The sequence below is a fragment of the Rhinolophus sinicus genome, linkage group LG15, assembly GCF_036562045.2.
Source record: "Rhinolophus sinicus isolate RSC01 linkage group LG15, ASM3656204v1, whole genome shotgun sequence".
Taxonomy (NCBI): Eukaryota; Metazoa; Chordata; class Mammalia; order Chiroptera; family Rhinolophidae; genus Rhinolophus; species Rhinolophus sinicus.
The window spans coordinates 46,572,825-46,593,625 of NC_133764.1; the positions used below are offsets into that span (position 1 = coordinate 46,572,825).

At 44.7% G+C, this 20,801-nt stretch overlaps 1 protein-coding gene across 15 annotated transcripts in view; it reads left to right on the top strand.

Moving 5' to 3' along the window:
- The window catches only part of CDK12 (cyclin dependent kinase 12), a 74,623-nt gene that overhangs the window by 35,461 nt on the left and 18,361 nt on the right, over positions 1-20,801 (top strand). For 4 of the 15 annotated variants that reach the window (XM_074320428.1, XM_074320421.1, XM_074320423.1 and 1 more), the window contains exons 14-17: positions 1,895-2,698; positions 13,734-13,842; positions 14,333-14,475; positions 16,910-17,093. In XM_074320428.1, coding sequence (XP_074176529.1) covers positions 1,895-2,607 — 713 coding nt within the window. In that variant the 3' untranslated portion in view covers positions 2,608-2,698; positions 13,734-13,842; positions 14,333-14,475; positions 16,910-17,093. Of the gene's footprint in view, positions 1-1,894; positions 5,771-13,733; positions 13,843-14,332; positions 14,476-16,909; positions 17,094-20,801 lie in introns of those variants that run through there. The other 11 variants (XM_074320424.1, XM_074320426.1, XM_074320425.1 and 8 more) reach the window with 8 other exon arrangements.

The window sequence follows — 20,801 nt, forward strand, 5'->3', positions numbered from 1 at the left end:
GCAAAGTTTAAATGTGAAAAGTACTACGCCTGGAAGAATATAAGTTTAGCTTTGCCCACTTTTGCAGTTGGGTGTTTTTAAAGTTGTTTGCTCTCAGTATTAAAAAAAAAAAAATCCTGGTGTTCCATTTTATGTCTTGTCCAAAAATACTTAAAAATAACTGGTACTGTGATGTTTTTATGTAGTGAGATATGTAGTGTTGACAGCAAAAAGCTCCAAAATCTAGATGTTTGTAGTCCAATTAGTTCTCCTTTTTCAGGATGTCTACTTTTCAAGCTGTAAGTTCTCCATAGCTGATTTTTTGTCATTAAATTCATTTTTTCCTACCACCTACTCAGCCAGCCAATCTGTCAACAAGTTGCTTGGGTGGGTACTGTATATAGGGTGACCAACTTGTCCCTGTACAGTCCTGGTTTTAAAACTTAAAAGTTGGCAATGTGGGAACCCTCTCAGTCCCAGGCAAATTGGGACTGTTGGTCACCCTACTTGTATGTTGCATATAGCACCTGCCTTCATTCTTCCCCTGCACAACTTTATAGTTTTGTTGTGTTTTCAGAGTGCTTTCATCTGCATGTTAAGGGAATGCATACTTACTTTATTGATTATCTTTGAAAAATATAATTGTGGTAACTATGCTACCAAAATATTTAATTATAACTAAATAGTTTTTAACTATCTTTGGCTTGTATGAGTAATGAATGACTTTATATTACTAGCTCAGATAATAAAGAATTGACTATATGGACATTTAAAAATATACTTCCATAGGGAACAAAAAAACTCAATCATTTGGAAGGTATCCCAAAACATTAAACCTTTTCTTTCAGCAGGGTGACTCCCAGCTCTTCAAAGGCACTGTTCTAACTGACTGTACTTGGTTTTATGTGTTCTCAAACTCAACGCCATTTTACCTATCTACTTGCCTGTCTTGGCAGGAGTTCATTATCAAACAATGATTACCTTGCTTATGCAAATTTAGCCAGCAGTGGGGAGAAGAATCTGGGGAGTGGTTGGAAAAAGACAAAGATCTGTGGAAAGACAGAGGGTAGTATTAGTTCAATACATTTCTGAATACTCAGTTCCTGTCACTGTCTCCAAGATAAACAGATATTTATTAACAGCCTATTCTGCATGACATTGCTATAGTAATTTTTCTCATAGCATGGAAAAAATGTGGGAGGTTGAAAAACAATAGAAAATTATTATAGAAGATTACTGTAACAGAGCTGAATGACAGTATGACGGTTAATATTCTTCAGAATGTGGTTATGGGGAGAGGGGACTAAAGTTTGGAGAAGCAAGTGTGTATATATATATGTGATGGTAATGAAAGTTTTTACTTTATTTCATCTTTCCTGTATATTATTTAAGTTCTATTTCAGGTGTTAATCTTATATCATCAAACATTCTGTAAAATGTGTTAGCTAAGTCCATGCAAGGTCTCCTGTTGTACAGCAAGATTATGTCCTAGAAATGTGACCACAGCATGTATATTATTCCCTCTCATCTTCCTTCTTTCTACTTTATTTTCACTAATGTTTTGATCCAACAGTGAAAAGGGGCGGGGAGGCTGCCAACAACCTACATATTAGAACAGTTCCTTAAGGAAGGAAATGGAGGAAATCTCAGACAAAAATCAGGACAATTATTTGAAACATATGATCTTTTAACACCAGCTGTTAGATCTAGAATGCAACTGTTTTGCTTTGATTCACTTGATTTTATTTATAAATTGCAATTTCCTGATCCCAAGATTTTATTCTTTATACATATTTGGTTACTTGTATTGATATATGTTGGGCAGTGTGTATGTATGTATGCGTGTGTGTGTGTTTGTGTTTATAATCACATGTGATTTTTAAGATGGTGTTTAAAAGAAGTAACCCTTCCACAGCGTGTCCTCCTCACATTCTTCCACCAGAGAAGAGGCCCCCTGAGCCCCCCGGACCTCCACCGCCGCCACCTCCACCCCCTCTGGTTGAAGGCGATCTTTCCAGCGCCCCCCAGGAGTTGAACCCAGCCGTGACAGCCGCCTTGCTGCAACTTTTATCCCAGCCTGAAGCAGAGCCTCCTGGCCACCTGCCACATGAGCACCAGGCCTTGAGACCAATGGAATACTCCACCCGACCCCATCCCAACAGGACTTACGGAAACACTGACGGGCCTGAAACAGGGTTCAGTGCCACTGACACTGATGAACGCAACTCTGGTCCAGCCTTGACAGAATCCTTGCCCCAGACCCTGGTGAAGAACAGGACCTTCTCAGGCTCTGTGAGCCACCTTGGGGAGTCCAGCAGTTACCAGGGTACAGGTTCAGTCCAGTTTCCAGGGGACCAGGACCTCCGTTTTGCTAGGGTCCCTATAGCATTACACTCAGTGGTCGGGCAACCATTCCTGAAGGCTGAGGGAAGCAGCAATTCTGTGGCACATGCAGAGACCAAACTGCAAAACTATGGGGAGCTGGGGCCAGGAACCACTGGGGCCAGCAGCTCAGGAGCAGGCCTTAACTGGGGGGCCCCAGCTCAGTCTTCTGCTTATGGAAAACTCTATCGGGGGCCTACAAGAGTCCCGCCAAGAGGGGGAAGAGGGAGAGGAGTTCCTTACTAACCCAGAGACTTCAGTGTCCTGAGAGATTCCTGCCCTATCCATCTTCCATCCAGTTCTCTCAACCTTTAATGAATTCATTTGCCAGGGCGAGGTAATCATCTGTATTTGGCTACTTCAGAGGTGTCCATTGTATTCCTTGCTCACTTGCTACTAGCAGGCGACTTACAAAATAATGATGTTGGTACCAGTTCCCCCTGGATGAGTTATAGCCAGAATATTTACTTCAGCTCTACCTATTAGATATAAGTAGAGAACATGGAGAGGTCATTAAATTGAAAAGTAAATGTTTTATTAGTTTATTGCCTGCACTTCTCAGCAGAAGAAGAGAACAATTTCAATTTTGAGATGGCTCAGGAGAGGCTCTCTAGGTTTTTTAAGTTTGGGGTTATTTTTTATTTTATTTTATTTTTTAAATTTTTTTTTTTTTTAAGAGAATAGTGTTCACAAAATTTGAGCTGCTCTAAGGATTTTGCTGTAAGGAAAAAAGAGTGACTGGCTGATTTAAATAAATGTTTCTTCCTCTCTACCATCTCATATTTTTGCTTTCAAGTAAACTTTTTTCCCCATTGAGCATCTTGAACATACCTTTTTTCCAAATAAATTACTCATCGTTAAAGTTTGCTCTGTTTTGACAAAAGACATGCCCCCTCTCCCTGCACATGAAGCAGGTTGTAGAAAGTGGCATTCTTAGGCAAGTAGGTAGGCTTTACCCCATCTTTTTTCCTTGAGTTTTTCTTTCTGTCTCTTTGAGGCATTTGTTTGGAAAAAAAAAAAATCGTTGAGATGCCCAAGGACCTGGGATAATTCTTTACCTTTTTTGAAATAAAAGAAAGGAAATTCAAACTCCTATATTGTTCTCTGTTAACTCTTCAATTCTAAAATATTTTTTTTTTGTTTTTTTAAAACCATGTTCTGATGGTGAAGTTGATTTATAAATGCAGACAGCCTAGGACATTGCTGCTGAGCTGGGGTTAGAGATGATGCCTCCTTATCTAGAGGGCTAGTAAGAGCAGTTAGCATACTGTTTACACATATATTTTTATGTCAAAAAAAAAATCTTTGAACAGCATTGTAATATTGTCAAAGGGGGAAAAAATCCTGAAAATACATGGAAATGTAACTTAGTTTAGGGTGGATATTTTTCTGAAGATATATCAATACCTGAGACCTTTTTTAAAAATTTTAAAAGAGCAGACCATGGGGAAAGAACAGTATTGACATACACCCATCTCAGCAGGTATATCCTGCCAGTTCTTTTAGGGATATTCCTCCAGAGAGATTCGTTTTCGTTTTCGTTTTGGTACAAAGGGTTAAATTAAGATATCATGGCAAGAATTTTGCCATAGTATAAACAGGAAATGGAAAAGGGAAATGCTTTCAGGGTGGGATAACTTGGGAGGCTTCTCGTTCTGGTTTACATTTCTATGTGAGTACCAGCATATAATGTGTTTTAAAAATACACACATTTATAGAAATTATCTGCACAGATCTAGACATTTGTGAAACGTAGGTTAGCTCCCTTTTTTACAAAGAAAAGGCAAACATGCTTCAGCATCTTGGAGAATAGTTTTCAGAATTCACGTTTCATGTTTCAATGCCAAGTTCTTATATTAAAAACTACTTGTAAGAGAAAGATGCACTAATAAAAAACTTTAAAGAAATGAAAGAAGAACCCTCTTCAGCTATTTACATAAAGACTATTTTCCCCCCACTGAAATAGGTAGATATCCGGTGTGTGTATTTCTTTATTATTCTCTGGGTTTTGATCTGGCCTTGCCCTCAGGGCCAAACATTGATTAGAAAGAACCTTCTAGCCATTTTGGCATTGATGGCTTTTTATACCAGTGTGTCCGATTAGATTTGCTAGGCTCACTGACATAGTATTGGTAAATTGCATTAAAGTTCATTTGAACCTTTTGTCTGTTGACTTCTTAGTCCTCAGACTCGGGCCTTTGTATTTTAGAATACTTGAATTTGAGGCACTGGGCCCCACTCCGGTTTTTGATTAAAGAACTTAAGCCTGGGATACTTTAAAAAATATCTTCAGTGAAAAAAATTGGTTTCCCATCAAATATGAATTTTAAAAATCTATATATTTTAATTATATTTTGGTTATCGACAGTCATCAATAATGTTTTTCCCTTCCTCTTTCCACCCCTTATTTTTAATTATGCCAAATATTCTAAATAATATACTTAAGTCTCCATTCACCCATCCCTGCTATTAGGGAAGGGGGTGAGTGAGAGAGAGAGAGCGAGAGAGAGTGGGTGTGTGTGTGTGTATGATCCCATCTCACCCCCCGGACCCCCATTTTGGGAGTCTAATTTTTAAAAGGAAAAAGAAAAAAAGTTTGGTAATTTTGACTATTTCTAAAAGCAGAGGTAAAAAGAAACTCAAATATCCTGGAATCTATGTGGAGGAAGAACAGGTATTTGTTAATTGTTAAGCTATGTTATCTATAAATGTGATGGAAGTAAAGGTTTGGCAGAAGTTCAACTTGACTATTAGAAAATTACATATTAATTATATTCAAAAGTGGGTTATGTTTTGTACCATGGAAGATATTTAGTTCATTAAATACATTATTTTGAACAGATGAGAAATCTGGTGCTGTTCATGAATGAGAGGCAAAACTGGTTTGACCATGATCATTTTTGTGGTTTTAAAAACAAATTTACCTGATCCAGTTTCTTTAGGTTTTTCCCCAAGTGTCCATAGGAATGATGAGGATTTGGAAATGACATCAGATCTATAAGTTTAAAAGCAGGACCATTAGTACAAATTTGTAAGTAGAACTTCTGTTAGCTTATGCCATAGACATCACCCAACCACTTTGTGTGTGTGTGTGTGTGTATGTGTTTATATATATATATATATATATATATATATATATATATATAACATGCATAAATAGTTATAGTTCTAAAATGGTTGCCAGCAGGTTTTGAGAGAGAGTACTATATCAGAAAAGTGTCAGTTGCCACCTCATTCTCCCTGATTTTGGTTCCTGACACTGTATTTCTTTCTCTCTCTTGTTTTGGCCCACCGTCGGGTGTACCTTGTCTATGTACAGATATTTTGTAATATATTAAATTTTTTTCTTTCAGTTTATAAAAATGGAAAGTGGAGATTGGAAAATTAAATATTTCCTGTTACTATACCACTTTTGCTCCATTGCATTTACTTCTTGATATGCACCCTTTGAGCAGATCTAGCTAGGTGTAAAGGGCAATTTTTTTCCTCCACTTTATCTTAAGGGTTGTTTGTCTCAGAATTGCTGTAGATTCATAAACTACCAAAAAAAGGTTCTCAGGGTTTGAAGAGGTGCTTCAAAACACTAGACTAGGAACTAGAGAATAAAAAAAGTTGGAGTAGACTAGGAGTAGAAAACAGTTAACACTAATAATGATGGTGCCAGATCATCAAGAGTTGAGCTTTATGTACCCCAACTCCTGAAAGGAGAGGTAAGTGGGTTTGAGCTCAACTGTTGTCAAGGGCAGTTGGTAAGAGGCTGTTTAGAACAAAGAATAGTCTTTTAAGCCAGAAATACCAGCACCACCCCTAATAGTTCGTATGTTACCATGAGTAGGGGCAGCATAGGAGCTAAGTTCCTAGCTCTGTTGAGATTCCGTGATGCATTGCCAATCCAGGAAGTGACTCACAGTTGTTTAAAGCTGAAATTCCTATTATCTCCAAAATCTTTACTATCTCCACCTGAGGAGATAATTGCTTTCCGGTCTCTTTCATGGTTTAGGATACTGAGAGCTAATTTTTGTCTTGTAGTATGTGCTGCAGTCCGGCTAGTTATGCTATAAGTAGGCAGCAGGTATAAAACCCATCAGGAGACAGGAAGAAGGGAGATAGGTATCAGGCAATTATGAGAGGGGTAAGCAGTCATAAAAGGTTAAGGGGTACACCAGAACAAGGAAGGTAAGAAGAAGTTGAATTCAAAAACATGGTGATGAGGGTTACCAGCTTGCTTTTGAATCCTCCAAGTTTAAGTATGATATTCCCTTGCCCGTTTACCCAGACGGAAACTGGAGAGCTCAAGATTGATTGTTCAAATCCCTGGAATCCTGTGTTCCTGGTTAAACTCCAGAGAAAAGGAATTCGTTTTTGGTCTTTACATATTGCAAGTTCGTGACTAGGAGTGTGAACGTCAACCTACTAGAGAATATTGTTTCCACTTCCTAGCAGTGGCTATCTTTTCAATTTGGGGCCTAAAGGCTGAGGACCTAACTACCCTGGACTTTTTTCTCTAATACACCCAAGGCGATTTCTAACTAGGAACCATGCTATGCTGTTCAGTACCTACATTTCTTAGGTACTGTAGACAGGCGTCCTTAACTACTAGCTGTATGGTAAGGTTAATGCCTCAAGGAGGTTAACAGTTAATGTTCTTGGTGCTGACCTGGGATTTCCGTTGTTATTCAAGATTGTCCCATAGCGTGATTGTTTTTTTAGGTATTGAGTTACTTTTCTTCACAACTTGCTCACCTGAAGGGCTAGGTGGAATGGAAGTGAGTAAGTAGTCAGCCATTCCAAGGGAGAGATGGAACTGCTAGTTCTGGTTATCCTGAGAGGCAAGGTGAGCATTCCTGGACACTGGTTAATTTTACTGTCCAGGTGTGGCATTTCTCATAGATTTAGGAATACTCTCAATTGAGAGTTGACTGCAAAGTCAGGGTTGACCAACTTTGGGGGAAGTATGACACCTGAAGGAATTACTGGTGGTACTCTACCACTCCTCACCACGTGCAACTGTCTCCATCTCCTATCCACCCACTTTTCATTTACTATTTTTCTCTCTCCTCCCCACTCTCTACCCAACTTGCATGCTTCAGGCCTTACCAGAGGTATTGATTACTTACCTCCCCCAGGGTTTTTAGAGTTATTGCTGCTTCACAGTTTTGAAGGGTAGCGAGAGGCAATTCTGAAGACGAATGTCTGCTCCAGAGCCTGAACTTACTGGGTGAGAGGTGAAGGAGAAAGCAAAAAAGAAACAAACGAAAAAAAATACCATGCTTGCTTATTGCTGATAGCTGAGAAAGGAGCTTTTAATTTCTGTGGGGTACAAGAGATTTTTTTTACCAGCCTAGGAAAGACAGAATGTCAACCTTCACTTCATCCTCTTCCCTCATATCCTGAGACTGCTGCTTTTGCTGATGACATTTCTAAGCTCAGTTGCAGATGGTGTCTGTGGGAAGTAAAGCTTGGTGAGAAGAGGGCCCTGCTACCCATGAGGAAGCAAATGAAGGTTGCCTTGATGCCCTGGTAATTAATCACTAGGGTGCCGAAACGCTTTGGCCACTGGATTGTCTCATATCTCTGTGTAAAAAATTAGTAGTCCAAGGTTGAGAGAAAGGCTGATACGAAGTTTTTAATATTCTCTGGATGGGTAGTTGTTAGTGAAGCGTTCTGAATATGCAGCCCTCAGCCACAGGATACTTCTCTGGAATAAGAGGGTATAGCCATGGAGTAAATTCAGTTACATACAGGTTCCCTGGGACCTGTATCTAAATAGATGGATTTGAGGATGTTTTATTCTGCCATGGTTGTAAACTGAAGATAGGTAATGTTGATAGTTCTAAAGGAATGAAGGAGTTTTATCCAAGAGAAAGCATCCCTGAGGGAGGCAACATGGAAAGACCTTAAAAAGGCTACAATGTAGCAGACATAGCTAAGTGAACAAAGCCTGGGTCTTGGAGGAAGGTGTCTTTTCTTTAAGGAACCTGGTGGGCTGTCTCAGAACTACGACACTGCCTAATGAGGGACCCCTTTGATGAGGATAAGATTGCAGACAACACCCTCCCCCCACCACCACCACCAAGGCTAGTGCAGTTTTGAATGCTTTTGGCCCAGGAGAAGAGGCTGGATTCAAAGAGAAAGTTTAGGAGCCTGATCCCTCTTTATAAATTCAGGACCTTCTGAGTTTGGCCTTGTACCAGTATTTATTTGTAAGAGGTCTCATAATGAGAAGGAGATAGAAAGAAGGGAGAACTAGAGCGTCTGGTAGCTGAACTGTAGAAAGACTTAGGTATAATTGCATATAAAGAAGAGATGGGAATATGGGGTGGAAGGAAAAATTACGGTTGGGCTAGTGAAAGTTAAGGGATAATGCCTTAAAGATTCAAAATTCATTTCAGGAAGGCTCCATCAAAACACCAGTGAGGAAAGAGTTACCCTTGATTAGGGTAGTGTTACCTTTATGGTTGGAGGTTGGGCCTAGGGCCCTTAGGCTGGGGTACGTTACAAAGACTTTCACTAGGGAAGCTAGATTATGTTAAGGAAATAATTTATATAGGGACATTTAGTATAGCACTGCTATCTATGTAGTTCAAGAGGGTAATTCAAGAATAAGGGAATGATATGGATGCATCACATTACAAAGTTATTTGTATTTTTGGAGTTTTAAAACTCTCCTGCAAGTGGTTTTATGCATTTTAGGTCACCCTGGAAACTAATATTATTCCACTCCCCTTCGTTTTAGATCCAAGTGAAGACAGTACATAAAAGAGCAAACTAACCAGAATGTTAGAGCTACAAAAGGACATTAGTTTGTCTAGTTCAGTGCCATCTTTAGCCAGTGGGCGGGTGGGGGTGGGGTGGGGAGGACAGGCCCAGAAAGAAGAAACCTAAGGTGTTGGGAGAGAACAGGAACTAACATTGTCAGGAAAGTACTATATGTCCGGCACTGTGCTAAGTAAGTGCTTCGCTTTTATTACCTTGATTCTTAAGCCCCTGAGGCTAAGGGAAAGATTAAAAGGCAAATTCATCTTATCATCCTAAGCAATAGTGTAGGAGATAAAGGGGAGTGGCCAGTCACTTTTTCCTGTCTAACCACACAGGGCTAAACTATAGGAAGTGAAGAGTGAGAGTTTTGAGAGTGAGGTTAATCTAAGAAAGTACTCCCTAAATAATAGAAGGAGACTCATGAATAACTTCTCTATTCCTAGAAACCGTCCAAAAATATAATGGTCAGAGGTAGGCTAGAGGCAGGGCTGGTAGGGAACAAGATTACTATTACTATTGGGGTTGATTTGCATTCCAGAAATTCAGGTCATGACCTGAGAATATAGGATTAATCTTAGAAATAGGGAACAAAACAGGTCTTCTCATCCTAAGAAGTCTTCAAAGAAAACAGTGTTTATATACTATGAATCAAGGAGATAAACAGATTCCTTCAGTGGCCATGTTTTTGTGTGTGTGTTTTTCCAATACACTTTGAAGTCATGAAACAACTTGTAATTTTGGAAAGACTTGGTGCCAAGTTCAGTATTGGTAGGGGCAGGTGGCAGCCTGAAAATTGACATTGAGAATAAGATTGTATTCCTTGGAGTTGTTTGCTGTAATATCCCAAGAGTTATCCCATGAGGGCTGTTTCAATGGGGAGTAGGAATGTTATTAGCTGAGTCATGTCCTGAGTACAGGGCAACTTCTGGGGGGAAATTAGGGGAGGGTCCCACCTTTTGGAAGCTTCTGGGTCTAGTGAGAGATGAGCCTCATACTTGTGTGGGAAAGACTGGGGAATTGGTATTTATAAGTCAGGTTATAAAATAAAATAGTAACCTAGTACAAGGGGAGCCAAAGCAAAAAAATAATTAGAAAAAAGTGGAGTGAACCAGAAAAGATTCTTTGAAGGTAGTGAAGATAGGGGACATGGAACAGAAAAGAGGAAGGTGATTAGAGAGAGAAAACTTATGAAAGAAGCTTTATGTGTGTTTTGTAAAGAAGGCTGTGAATGGATTATAGTCAGGGTGGTACAGAAAAGGAGTATTAGGAAAAAAGGTCGGAAGAGCAATCTTGTTGCCCGAATGAGGAATGTGAATTTGATTTGGTAAGCAGCAACAGCAGAGCGTGATGAGGTGAATGTGACGTTGAAGACCTTTGCAGCTGCACGGGTGAAGGAAGCAGGACAGCTTGCCTAGGATATTTTTGTTCTGGTTCAGATGTGAAGTCCTGAGGGCCTGCACTCGAGTAAGACAGGAATGAGAAGACAGGAAGTGGATGGGCTTGGTGATAGTTTGGATGTGAAGGGAGGGATAAAAGATAACCTGAAGATGATGAGCCCAGGACATACTTTTGCCATTGATGGTGCTGAGAGCTTGGAAAGGGCCACTTTGTTTTTAAGAAGTAGGGAGTGTTTACTTTGTTAACCACTTGATGGGATGTGTCTGTGTTCGGTATTGCATGTCTAGGAGGGAGCTCTACCCCTGAAAAATAGAGCAGCATGTGGTGTGTGCCTAGGTGATCACCTGTACCATAACCTTTTCAGGTTGGAAAACCAGGTAAAAGAGAGTTTATTGCTGGGGTGTGCCCACAGACTTCAAGAATGCTATCCCACTTCACATCTGGGAAAGAAAACACGGATTTTTTTTGCCAGTTTCTTCCCCTTTAATGCTCTGAAATGGGATATGACTAGCCTGTGGCAGCATGTGCCTGTGGAGGCACAATTCTCTGGCTTGATTCTTGGAAGGCCTTTTTCTGTCCCTCCCTGGGGGTCATTTGTATCTCTGGTTCCTGCTCCCAGAGCCATAAAGTGGGAGCCCCCATTTATTAATTGGGTTGGGACTGGGGAGGGGGTCGGCAGGGGACTCTTTAGTGTGGCAGGCGGGGGTCTTCCCGAATGAGCCCATTAGCCCGTCCCAATGGCAGCTGAACCGGGGCTGCCGCCAAGTCCTCTCCGTTTCAAAAACCCTCCATCGCCTGCAGCGGATCAGAACAAGGCCTGCGGGAGCCCTTAGCTTCTGATTGCAGCTGTGAGGAAGGACAAAACAATTTATAGGAAGCCAAGTAGCTCCTGTCTCACTGTCTTCCTTTGTGACTTTGGGGAGGGGGAACATTGGGATGTGGTGTCCCCTCCCCCCAAAGCTTCTTACAAGGCACACAGAGACCTAAAGCAGGCGAGAACAGGAGTGAGTGTGTGCATTGATAGGACATTTATGTCAGTGCTCTGGATGTCCTTGCTTGCTTATTCCAGCCACACACAGTTGTATTGGATAAGCAGCCACTACTTCTATGGGGCTCTCTAGGGCAAAGCCAAATATGTGCTCAGACTCTTAAACAGTCTAGGGTGTGTGTTTGGGGGGCACACTTACCATACTCTTTTGTGCCCCATACACCTGCCTTGTCTCATACCTGCTTTATCAAGATTTAGAGTTAGAGTTCGATCACCTTCTTAATATCTTTTTTTCCTAATGGAAGGAGTTGGGCACTTAAAGGAAGGCCTCCTACTGGGACTCACTTTTTTTGTCCCTTAGTTGAGCCAGCATGAGAAAGGCAGGCATCTACAGGGGAGCTTCTTCCTGCATTGGCCCAGAAAGAAGGTGTGAAAGGCGGGAATGTCTCACTTCCTGATGGAAAGACACTTACAGAATCATAGATGGACAGAACTAGAAAGGGACCCTAGAGATCACCTAATTCAACTTCTCAGAACAGGAAACTGAGGCTTAGTGAAGGAAGTGCCTTGCCCACAGTCTCAGAGTGAGGCAAGATTAGAATCCAAGAGGCCAGAATCTTAACCTACATGAACCCCCAGACTCGTGAGACCCCAAGCTTCCTTAGAAAAGGAAGGGTAGGGCTGTCAGATTTTGAGGGGGGAGGGACAGATTGAGGAGGAAAGGTAGATATGAAAAACATTAGTAGAAAAAGTGAGAAGCAATACATATTTTTACCACAAAGACTAATTTTTCAGTGACATGCAAACTGTACAGGTATAATCTTTATTTAGAGTCAAGAGTTCTGATTCATACTGGGAAGCAAGTAACAGCCATGGCCAACAATCCTGATGCCCTCAGAGTTACCCCAAAGTTCAAGGAGCACTTGCCACCATTTCTGGGGGTTGAGCAGCCAGAAAAGAGTCTCAGAGGCAATGTGAGGAATTTACCCTAAATCTCAACTCAGGCTTCTTTGTGTTACAATACAGTTATATTAAGAAGGAAAATCAGAAGGAAGGGAGAAACAAAATACATCTCACCTGCTGGAAAACCAAGGGGAGTGTCTGAATAAGTGAGAACAGATTATAGAATTCTGAGTCAAATGTGATATTCTTTGAGGTTATAGGGAAATTAGGGATGAAGGAGTTCTACCCCTCTCCCTTTTTTCTTTTCTTTTTTCCATTTTTTTAGTATTGAGTTGTTGGCTTTCTCCTTTGATGAGGCCGAAGGAAGGTGGTGGGGTGCTCCATAGTGACCTAAACCCTAAATAGCGTGCTCAGGGCACTGACAGGCATGGCAGGTTCTGAAGTCATCTTACTCTGGTGTGCAGACTCCCTTCCCATCTTTGGACCTCCCCCAGAAAGTGAGGGACCTTGGAAGTCCCTCCAGTACTATGCATATGAACCTGGGAGCCACTGATGAACTGAGAGGGGAATGCTGAAGAGTCCGTAAGCTGAAAGCAGAATTTTGGAGAAAGAAAGGCACCACTGGGCCGCTTACAGATAGTTACAGGTCTAGGTCAGAGGGGCAGAGGCTCTGTGAAATGAACACTGTCTGCTGACAACAAAGAAATAGATCCTAGTTGATAGCATGGGGGGAATGTGAAATTGGTCCCCCTGCAAATGAATCCCTACATAGAGAATGTATGACAGACCTACTTGCTCAAATTCCATCAAGTCTGCTGTCCTGCAAACCTCTTTTCTGTTTCACAGGACTTCTTTTTTTTTTTTTTTTTTTTTTTTTTTTTGCCTCCGAGCCCTTCTTTAAGAAGCTGTTTTGGACAAGAGAGCCTCAAATACCAGCTGATACTCTGATCTAAAACTAAATGACCTTCTCCATTCACCTTGCATTACCTTTGCTTTAACCTTGAACCTTCATAGCCCTTTATAATTCTGGGTTGCACAGCTTCTGTTTCTATTGAATTCTTAATCTCTTAAGTATCGTTTTTACTTTATTGGACTGGGAGTTAGTTCCTTGGAGGTAGAACAGTTAAAACTCTGGGAGCATATTTAAGGTTCAGGAATCCTTCTGGGCTTCATGAATTCAGGCTGGAGGGAATTGGAAGAATGGTGACCATCATCATCGCTGGTACCAACCAAGGCCATGCTCCTGGGTAAAAGACGAAAGACCCTCTTTGGTGTCAAGTCCCTTATCTGATGTCTAATGTAACCTGTCATTTTCCCTTTACAGATGGCAACAGCAGGAGGAGGGATGGCCCCTGAGGAATTCGGTGATGTCCGTCAGTCACCTGGTATCCAGAGCCCTGAGAAATTCACTGTCTTTCACAGACTCAAGCCAGGTAGGGACCTAACGTCAATCAGTGGCCACAGCCCTGCTTTTATAATGAACACACACACACACACACACACACACACACACACACACACAGCCCTGCCTCAGGGAAGTTTCTTATTCCCAAAGATCTCCAAAGGAGTTTCCTTAGCTTTTTGTTTGACCCTATTATGGTATCCTACCTTCTTATTAACAACTTCTCCCTCCTGGCTAGAGTGGGTAACCCCGTTTATATTCCCTGACAGTCATTTCATTCCTGTTCTTTCCTCTTGGCCAGCTGTGCTAATACATATTCCTCTATGGTGGAATGCTGAGGTCAGTTACTCTCAGCCTTTCCCCTACGACACCTGCCTCACTTACCCACCATTTCTTACACACACAGCCCTGCCTTCTTCTTCTTTCCCAAGAAGCTATTTTCTCTCCCTTCATTCTAAGTCAGGATAGGCAGTGCGGTCTCTTCTCATGATCTCTCATACGCCTCTATACCTTCTTTCCAGGCTTCCTGGGTGACCCACCTGTCCAAATACAGTGTGAGACACCAGAAGTAGAGGCCTACAAGGCTGCTTCTCTCCACCCTCAAATGCCCAGAACCAGGCAGGTCACCAGCCTCCAGTGCCCACCCCACCCTTCTGGCTGCTAGGTAGGTGTGCTCCTACCCACCAACCCCAAGCAGGGTCATATTTCCCTCTGGGAATATTTCTGTCTGTTGTTAAATATCTTCAACAAGGAGAAGGCTATAGTGACTCAGCTCTCTGCTTTGGTGACTTCCAGCCCTAATCTTTAACAAGACCTTCCTGATGTTAAATCTCTATCCCCTTCTCTGTAGTTCAGAACCATTTCCCCCATTTAGTGGGTGTGGGAAGAAGTGACCCGGAAACAGATGGTATATGACCCTGGAGGGGAAAGGTCTAATGACAGGCAGCCCTTTGCTTGGGCTGGAAGTCTGGAGCCCCATATGTGCATTCTGCCCAGGGCCTGGCATCCTTGGACAGTACCTGAATCTTTTGAGGGAAAGGTATTTTATCTGGTATCCATTCCTGATGACAAGGATCTCAGAATCTGGAGTCTGTCCCTGTTTGTCCCCACAACTCACCACTAAGTGATACTCTGTCTTATGCTCATGTGGCATCTCTTGTCTGGCTCCTGTAGAGAGTTGGCAGGAATGCCAGAGCCTCTCCTGCCATTGGAGGTGAGGCCTCAGCTTACCCTTTTGACCTCAGGCGTCCTCTCTCAGAAGTGCCTCTTCTCACCCCTGCAATCCAGACAGCACAAGCAGCAGGTTTAAATAAATGCCAGCTCTGGTTAAAGTTCTCCTTCCCCTGACAGGCACATACCTTGAGCTGGGGTTAGGATGGGATGGAGGGAGGGATAGGGCAGGTGTTAAAAAGCAGGAAATGTCCCTGGAAGCAGTTAAAGCAGTAAGTATGCATGGAGTACCTTGATGGCACAGAGAGCACATTTATAACCCCGCCCACCTGTCTGTCAGCATGGCTGGCTGATCCCTCAAAGCTGCTAGGCCACTTGGGCAGCTGCAGTCTTGGTTTCTGCCACACGAGGGTGCTGCTGACCAATTAAAACTCCTGTCCCTTAGATAGAGTTTGGGCAATGGGGGCACCCTTTCCCCAAGACAGAGGTCAGAAAGACCCCAAGAGAGCCTTACACTGGTGCTTAAGAAGCCAAAAGAATAATTAGTACCACTTGTTTTTCCTTAAAAATGGCCTGAGACCCTGAACACTTTGCCCCAGTGGCCTGAGATCTCAGTGTGTTCCCAGCTGAGCTTGGGAAGCCGCCTGGCTCTAGTCACCCAACACATTGCACAGGTGCTTATCTCCCTCAGGGTGTAGCAGCCTCCTTCTGTCCACCCCACTTTTTAGTCCAAAGAGTGGGGGTACCTGTGGTTTTTCAGAGGAAAAAATCTCTTGTAGTGTTTTAAGAGAAGTATCTTTGTCAGTGAGCGAGTGCTGGAGAGAGAACGGAGAAGACAGAGTGGGAAAGTTCAGCCTTCTACCCCCCCATCACCTCCCCCAGGACAAACCTGCAGAGCTCAAGATGGTTTAGTGGATGTTTGCAGTCTGAGTGGCTGGAGGACACCCCAGGACACCCCAGAGCTCTGTCAAAAAGGTGTCAGAAAGCAGGATGGGGAGGGGGGCCGCTTTGGCCAATGAGCCTCATGCTGACCCCATACAGTGTGATGGCTCCGCCAGGGATTCAAGCGGCCTTCCAGGGCTAAGGTACCACACAATTGATCCTCAGTCTCTATGAAGCCCTTCCAGGCTGCACAGGCGAAGGGATGACAGAGGTGCTCCTCCTCCCTCCTACCCCGTGCCCGAGGGCCCCTCCCCAGGAGGACAGCTTGATTAAACAGTCGGTGCTGCTGGAATTACTGCACAGCTGGCGCTACCCCCAGCACCCTGAGCAGAGCAGCAGCGCAGATTAAAATCTCCAATTAGCGTTAAAGTGAAGTGAGGAGGTACTGAGGCTGCCAAGGAGGCCAGGCGGGGGTTCTGGGTCGGCAACGCACCCCCACTTCTGCCTGGATTCTGAGTGCCACCCTTCGTCGCCCCATTCCTAGCTCCCCTCCCAACAGCTTTCAGTGCCCATTAGTTTTGCTTTGCTTGGGGTCACAGGGCTTTACGAGGGGCAGAAGGGGGGTAGATGTCTTACCTGACAAAATGCTCGGGACATTGTAAGTGTGGAGGAGAATGAGAGTTATGAGTGCTCATCAAGGGAAATAGCCTACTCGCAGCCTGCCAGGCAGCCAGGTCGAGGTGAATTCACACTATTGCTGTTTCTTTTTGCCTAGAGAAAGGGCAAGCAGAACAGGTCCTTCCAGACCCTCTTGCCTATAGGTGCAGGGGGAATGTGGTGCCTGCACAAATGTCCATCCTTGTATTTTTTATCCTATCTGACCCATCTGCTCCCCCCCCCGCCCCAAATTATGGCTCCTTCCTTCCTCCCTCCCTTAGTTCTTTTCTCAGCTTTCCTGTGGGCAGAGGTAGGCACAGTCTGGCTTGGGAGCATTGCCATGCCCTGCCACCTGGGTCCCAGCCGGCTCTTCTTTATCTTCTTTGCAGTGTGGGGAAGAGCAAGAATATGCCAAGAATGGAGGCTCCAGACTCTTCTAACCCCTGAACACCTCCCCCACCAATGGGCCTTCTGCCATTTATACTTCTGCCCTTCACCCACCAAGTCCAGAAGGAGGGCAGCACGGCTAGCCATGCCCTTTGACTTCCCTCTGCCCCTTTAAGGGAAATGGAGGTGGGTATACAGCTGACTGAACCTACTCACACCTCCAGAAATTAGACACCAGGGCACAGTGCCACCCTCCCAGGCTGGCACATGCTACCCTGGCAGAGGTTCAAATAGCATGCCCCCTCCACAGACATACCCCACCCCCCTATGTCTTCCTCTTCTCTCTCCCTCTCTCTCTCTCTCTCTCTCTCTCTCTCTCTCTCTCTCTCTCTCTCTGGTTTTTTTTTTTTTTCCTCAGCTCAAAGCACAGCTGAGCCTTTAAGGGGAGGGGGATCAAGCTGGGGCAGGGGGGTGGAGAGCTCCAATAGCACGTTTTCACCTGCCATTTAATTGGATGTATTTTTAATTAATGGGACCTCAGGGACCAACATGAGACAATCTGATCTCTGAATAGGGACAGGGGAGGGATTGGGTAAGGGAGGAGGATTGGGCCACTGGGTGCGGTTACCAGGAACCCAGGCCCATCAATCACTGGCCACTTTGCGTTCTGGCATGGAGAATGGTGAGGTGGAGGAGGAGGGGAGGCACTGAGGAGAGGTGCCAGGATTTCCCCCCAATTGCCAGGACCTCCAAAAAGGATAGAACTGCACCGGTTGACTCAGGTCTGGGGCCCAAAATTGCAGCCAGGATATTAGGTAAGGCCGTTTTCTTGCTCTTAGGGTTTTGTCCAGTTGGGCTTGTCCCAGTGAGTGCTGTAAAATTGTGAAAGGAAGGTGGGGAAGAGCTTTGAAGAGAGAGGACGAGAGCTAGGGACCATAGAACCAGAGACTGTGGTGAGAGGAAGGAGAAAGGTAGGGTTCAGAGGTATTTCTGCACATTTAGACATAAAATAAGTGCCATGGAGATTACATGCAAAACAGCATGCAAATGAGGCCTGGTGCTTTTAGGGGATGACTCAGAACCTTACTGTTGCAAGGAAGAAAACTTGGAGCTCATCTTGCCAAAGCTTCATTTTACAGATGTGGAAATGGAGACCCAGAGAGGGGAAATCAGTTGAATCCTGTCCTGGTGTTGCTTTGTGTTCCTGGGAACACAGAGAAAGGTAGGAGGGTAGGGTGTGGAGAGGAAAGTCAAGGGAAGAGGGTCAGCAGGATATTCTCTATTGCCTGGAGTCGCCTGTCTCTGGCCCCGGAGTCTTGGAAGCAACTCAGAGGAGTCAGGCAGGTGCATTACTGGGGGAACATTTCCCTGTTCCAGGGGTCATCTTATCCATTCCCTTACTTCCAGAGAGATCTCTCATTGCCCCCCCGCCGCCACTCCTGTAGGATTTTACCATATTCTATAAGGTCCACAGGGAAGGAAATGCACCAACTACCCCAGTTCCTTAACCTAGAAATAAATCCCCCAATGGTGAGTAAATATTGAGATTTTTTTTCTTTAGATTTTTATCACAAGTTTCCCTGTTGCAATATAAGCTGCTAGAGAAAATTAAGCAGAAAAATGTAGCGAGGAGTGGCCTTATACTTCTTATCCACATCTAAGCTGATCAGAGACAGAAATAAAACTCAAGGCTTCAGAAATGCCCCTGTATTCATGTGGTGCCATGGCCCCAGAGCTCTTAGGCCCCATCTGGCTGTGAGGTGTTGGTGCACACTGGAGAGAAGGGCATGTTTCCAGCTGTCCCCATCCCCACCCCGCTGCTTCCTTCACTGTTCAGACACTAGGGTAAAGGAGAAAAGGGACTTTTCCACCAGGTCGCCAAAGGTGCCATTTCCTGGCACCGTCTTCCTTCCTCAGAAAATTCAGCATTCTTTGTTCTGTGCTTCATGAGACTAAGTTGGGGTCAGGGCAAGGATGGGCACACAGCTTCCCCCATTCCCAGAATGGTCCTCTCCTCTATCTCAGTATACCATTTTATACCCCAAAGGCCCTGGGGAAGAGCAAGATGTGCTTCTCTAAGTGACCCCAGCCTCACCCTGCTCTGTCCTTAGACTCTCAGGGTCATCTCCTTGGATGTCTGATTCTCTGCCTTCTCTACTGCCAACAAGATGAGAAGGGCCCCCTTGCATCCCCCAGAATAGCCTGGAAAGAACCCATCTAGCTTCCCCACTGCTTCTGAGGGCCTTCAGGGGTGGCGGTAGGCCGGGAGAACAGTGCCAGGGAGTTGAACTTCCCTGTGCCAAGGAAGATTCTCTTGTCAGGGGAGGTCAGGGAGAAGCCTGAAAGTGGGGAGGAGATAGAACGGGAAATGTTGGGAACTGAGAGGCCTGTATCCCACCTGTAGGGCTGGCTGCCTAACATAGGGCAGGCCATTCATATTGAATATTTTCTGGGGCATTTATTAGATGGCTTCTATTTACAGAGCTGCTATTTCTCCTCTCAAAGAGCAGTAGAGAAGAGCATGCAGTGAAGAAGGAAGGGAGAGGATGTCAGGCTTTTAAAGGCTCTCTTTCTCACTCCTGTCTACCCCTACTCCAACACTGGAGGCATATTGGAGGGGCTAAAAGGCCCTTAAAGCATTCAGTCTCGATTGTCGCTGTAAGGAATATGGCCTCCCTTCCCCCGAGCCCCACCAGCCCTGCCTTATATTCCCAAGGTTTAGCCAAGGATACCAGATCTACAGGCTTGGCATCAGAGTCAGAGCGTGGAGCCTGCTCTGGAGTCCAGAAGAAACCCCTAGGCTTTACAGGGAAAGAGGGAGGGATAGACTTGAAGTAAGTGGAATGCAGAGGTAGCAGTACCCAGAATCCCCTGCACTTTGGAGAAAAGGGAATCATTGAGGAGCCCAGTATTGGCCCAGGGTTTAGCTTTTACTCTGGTAGGACCACTTTCCTCCTCCTCCCTCAGTGTGTCCTACTGGATGGAGAGACATCTGGATATCTGAACCTCCCACTTTGACACCTTGAAGTCTGTCATGCAGATCCCCTCTCTAGCTCCTTAAGCCGTGAAGGAGGGGAAGGAGCATCTCAGGTGGCAGCGTCCTGATGTCCAGAACACCCAGGGAGAGAGGCCAAGGAGAAGAAACAATGACCAGAGGGGGAGCCAGGAGGAGATAGATGCCTGCTTCTGAAACAACCTCCTTACCCCATCCTCTCCTACGCCCCCCTCACATGCGGACTAGGCTGTGTGCCCAAGTGTGCCAGCTCTCCTGGCTGGCGATCCTGCTCTGCTGTGCAGGCAGCCAGCTCTCTGCTCCAGCACAGAGCACATGCTGGGGTCTCTTGCCCTCCTTTGCTCGCTCAACTCGATGTGTCTGTGTTGCAGATTCCTAGAGATAAAGGAGGGGGCTCTGGCCCTGCGAGTAGGAAGATGGTGGGCTCTGGGGCCCTTGAGTACATATCTGCCTGGCAGGAGGAGGGGGGTAGGGAGAAGGCTGCTGGCAGCTCAGCTGAGCTCAAGGTTCTGGTGACTCATAGCAATGGGGGCGGCTCATGAAAACAACAGAGGGGAAGGGGGCCCAGGCCTGTTAGAGCTCTCTTTTGCCTGTTTTTCCCCCACTCTGAGCTCTGTGGATGAAGGTCTCTCATCTGGATTGTGGGGCAAGGAGAGGCCCTAGCTATGAAAGGAGAGGGAAATGGGAAAGAGGGCAGGGGAGGCTGAGCATTCCAGTGAGAGGCTTCTCAGAGAGGAAAGGCTAGGGGAGGCCAGTTATCCTTGCCCTCAGTGACCCTTGGCTGCACAGAGGCAGCTCCGAGGTCCTGGGCACCTTCCAGAAGAAGGACTTCTCCCTGCCCTCAGTTGCTTGCCCAGAGCTCTGGCACCTAGCTGGTACCA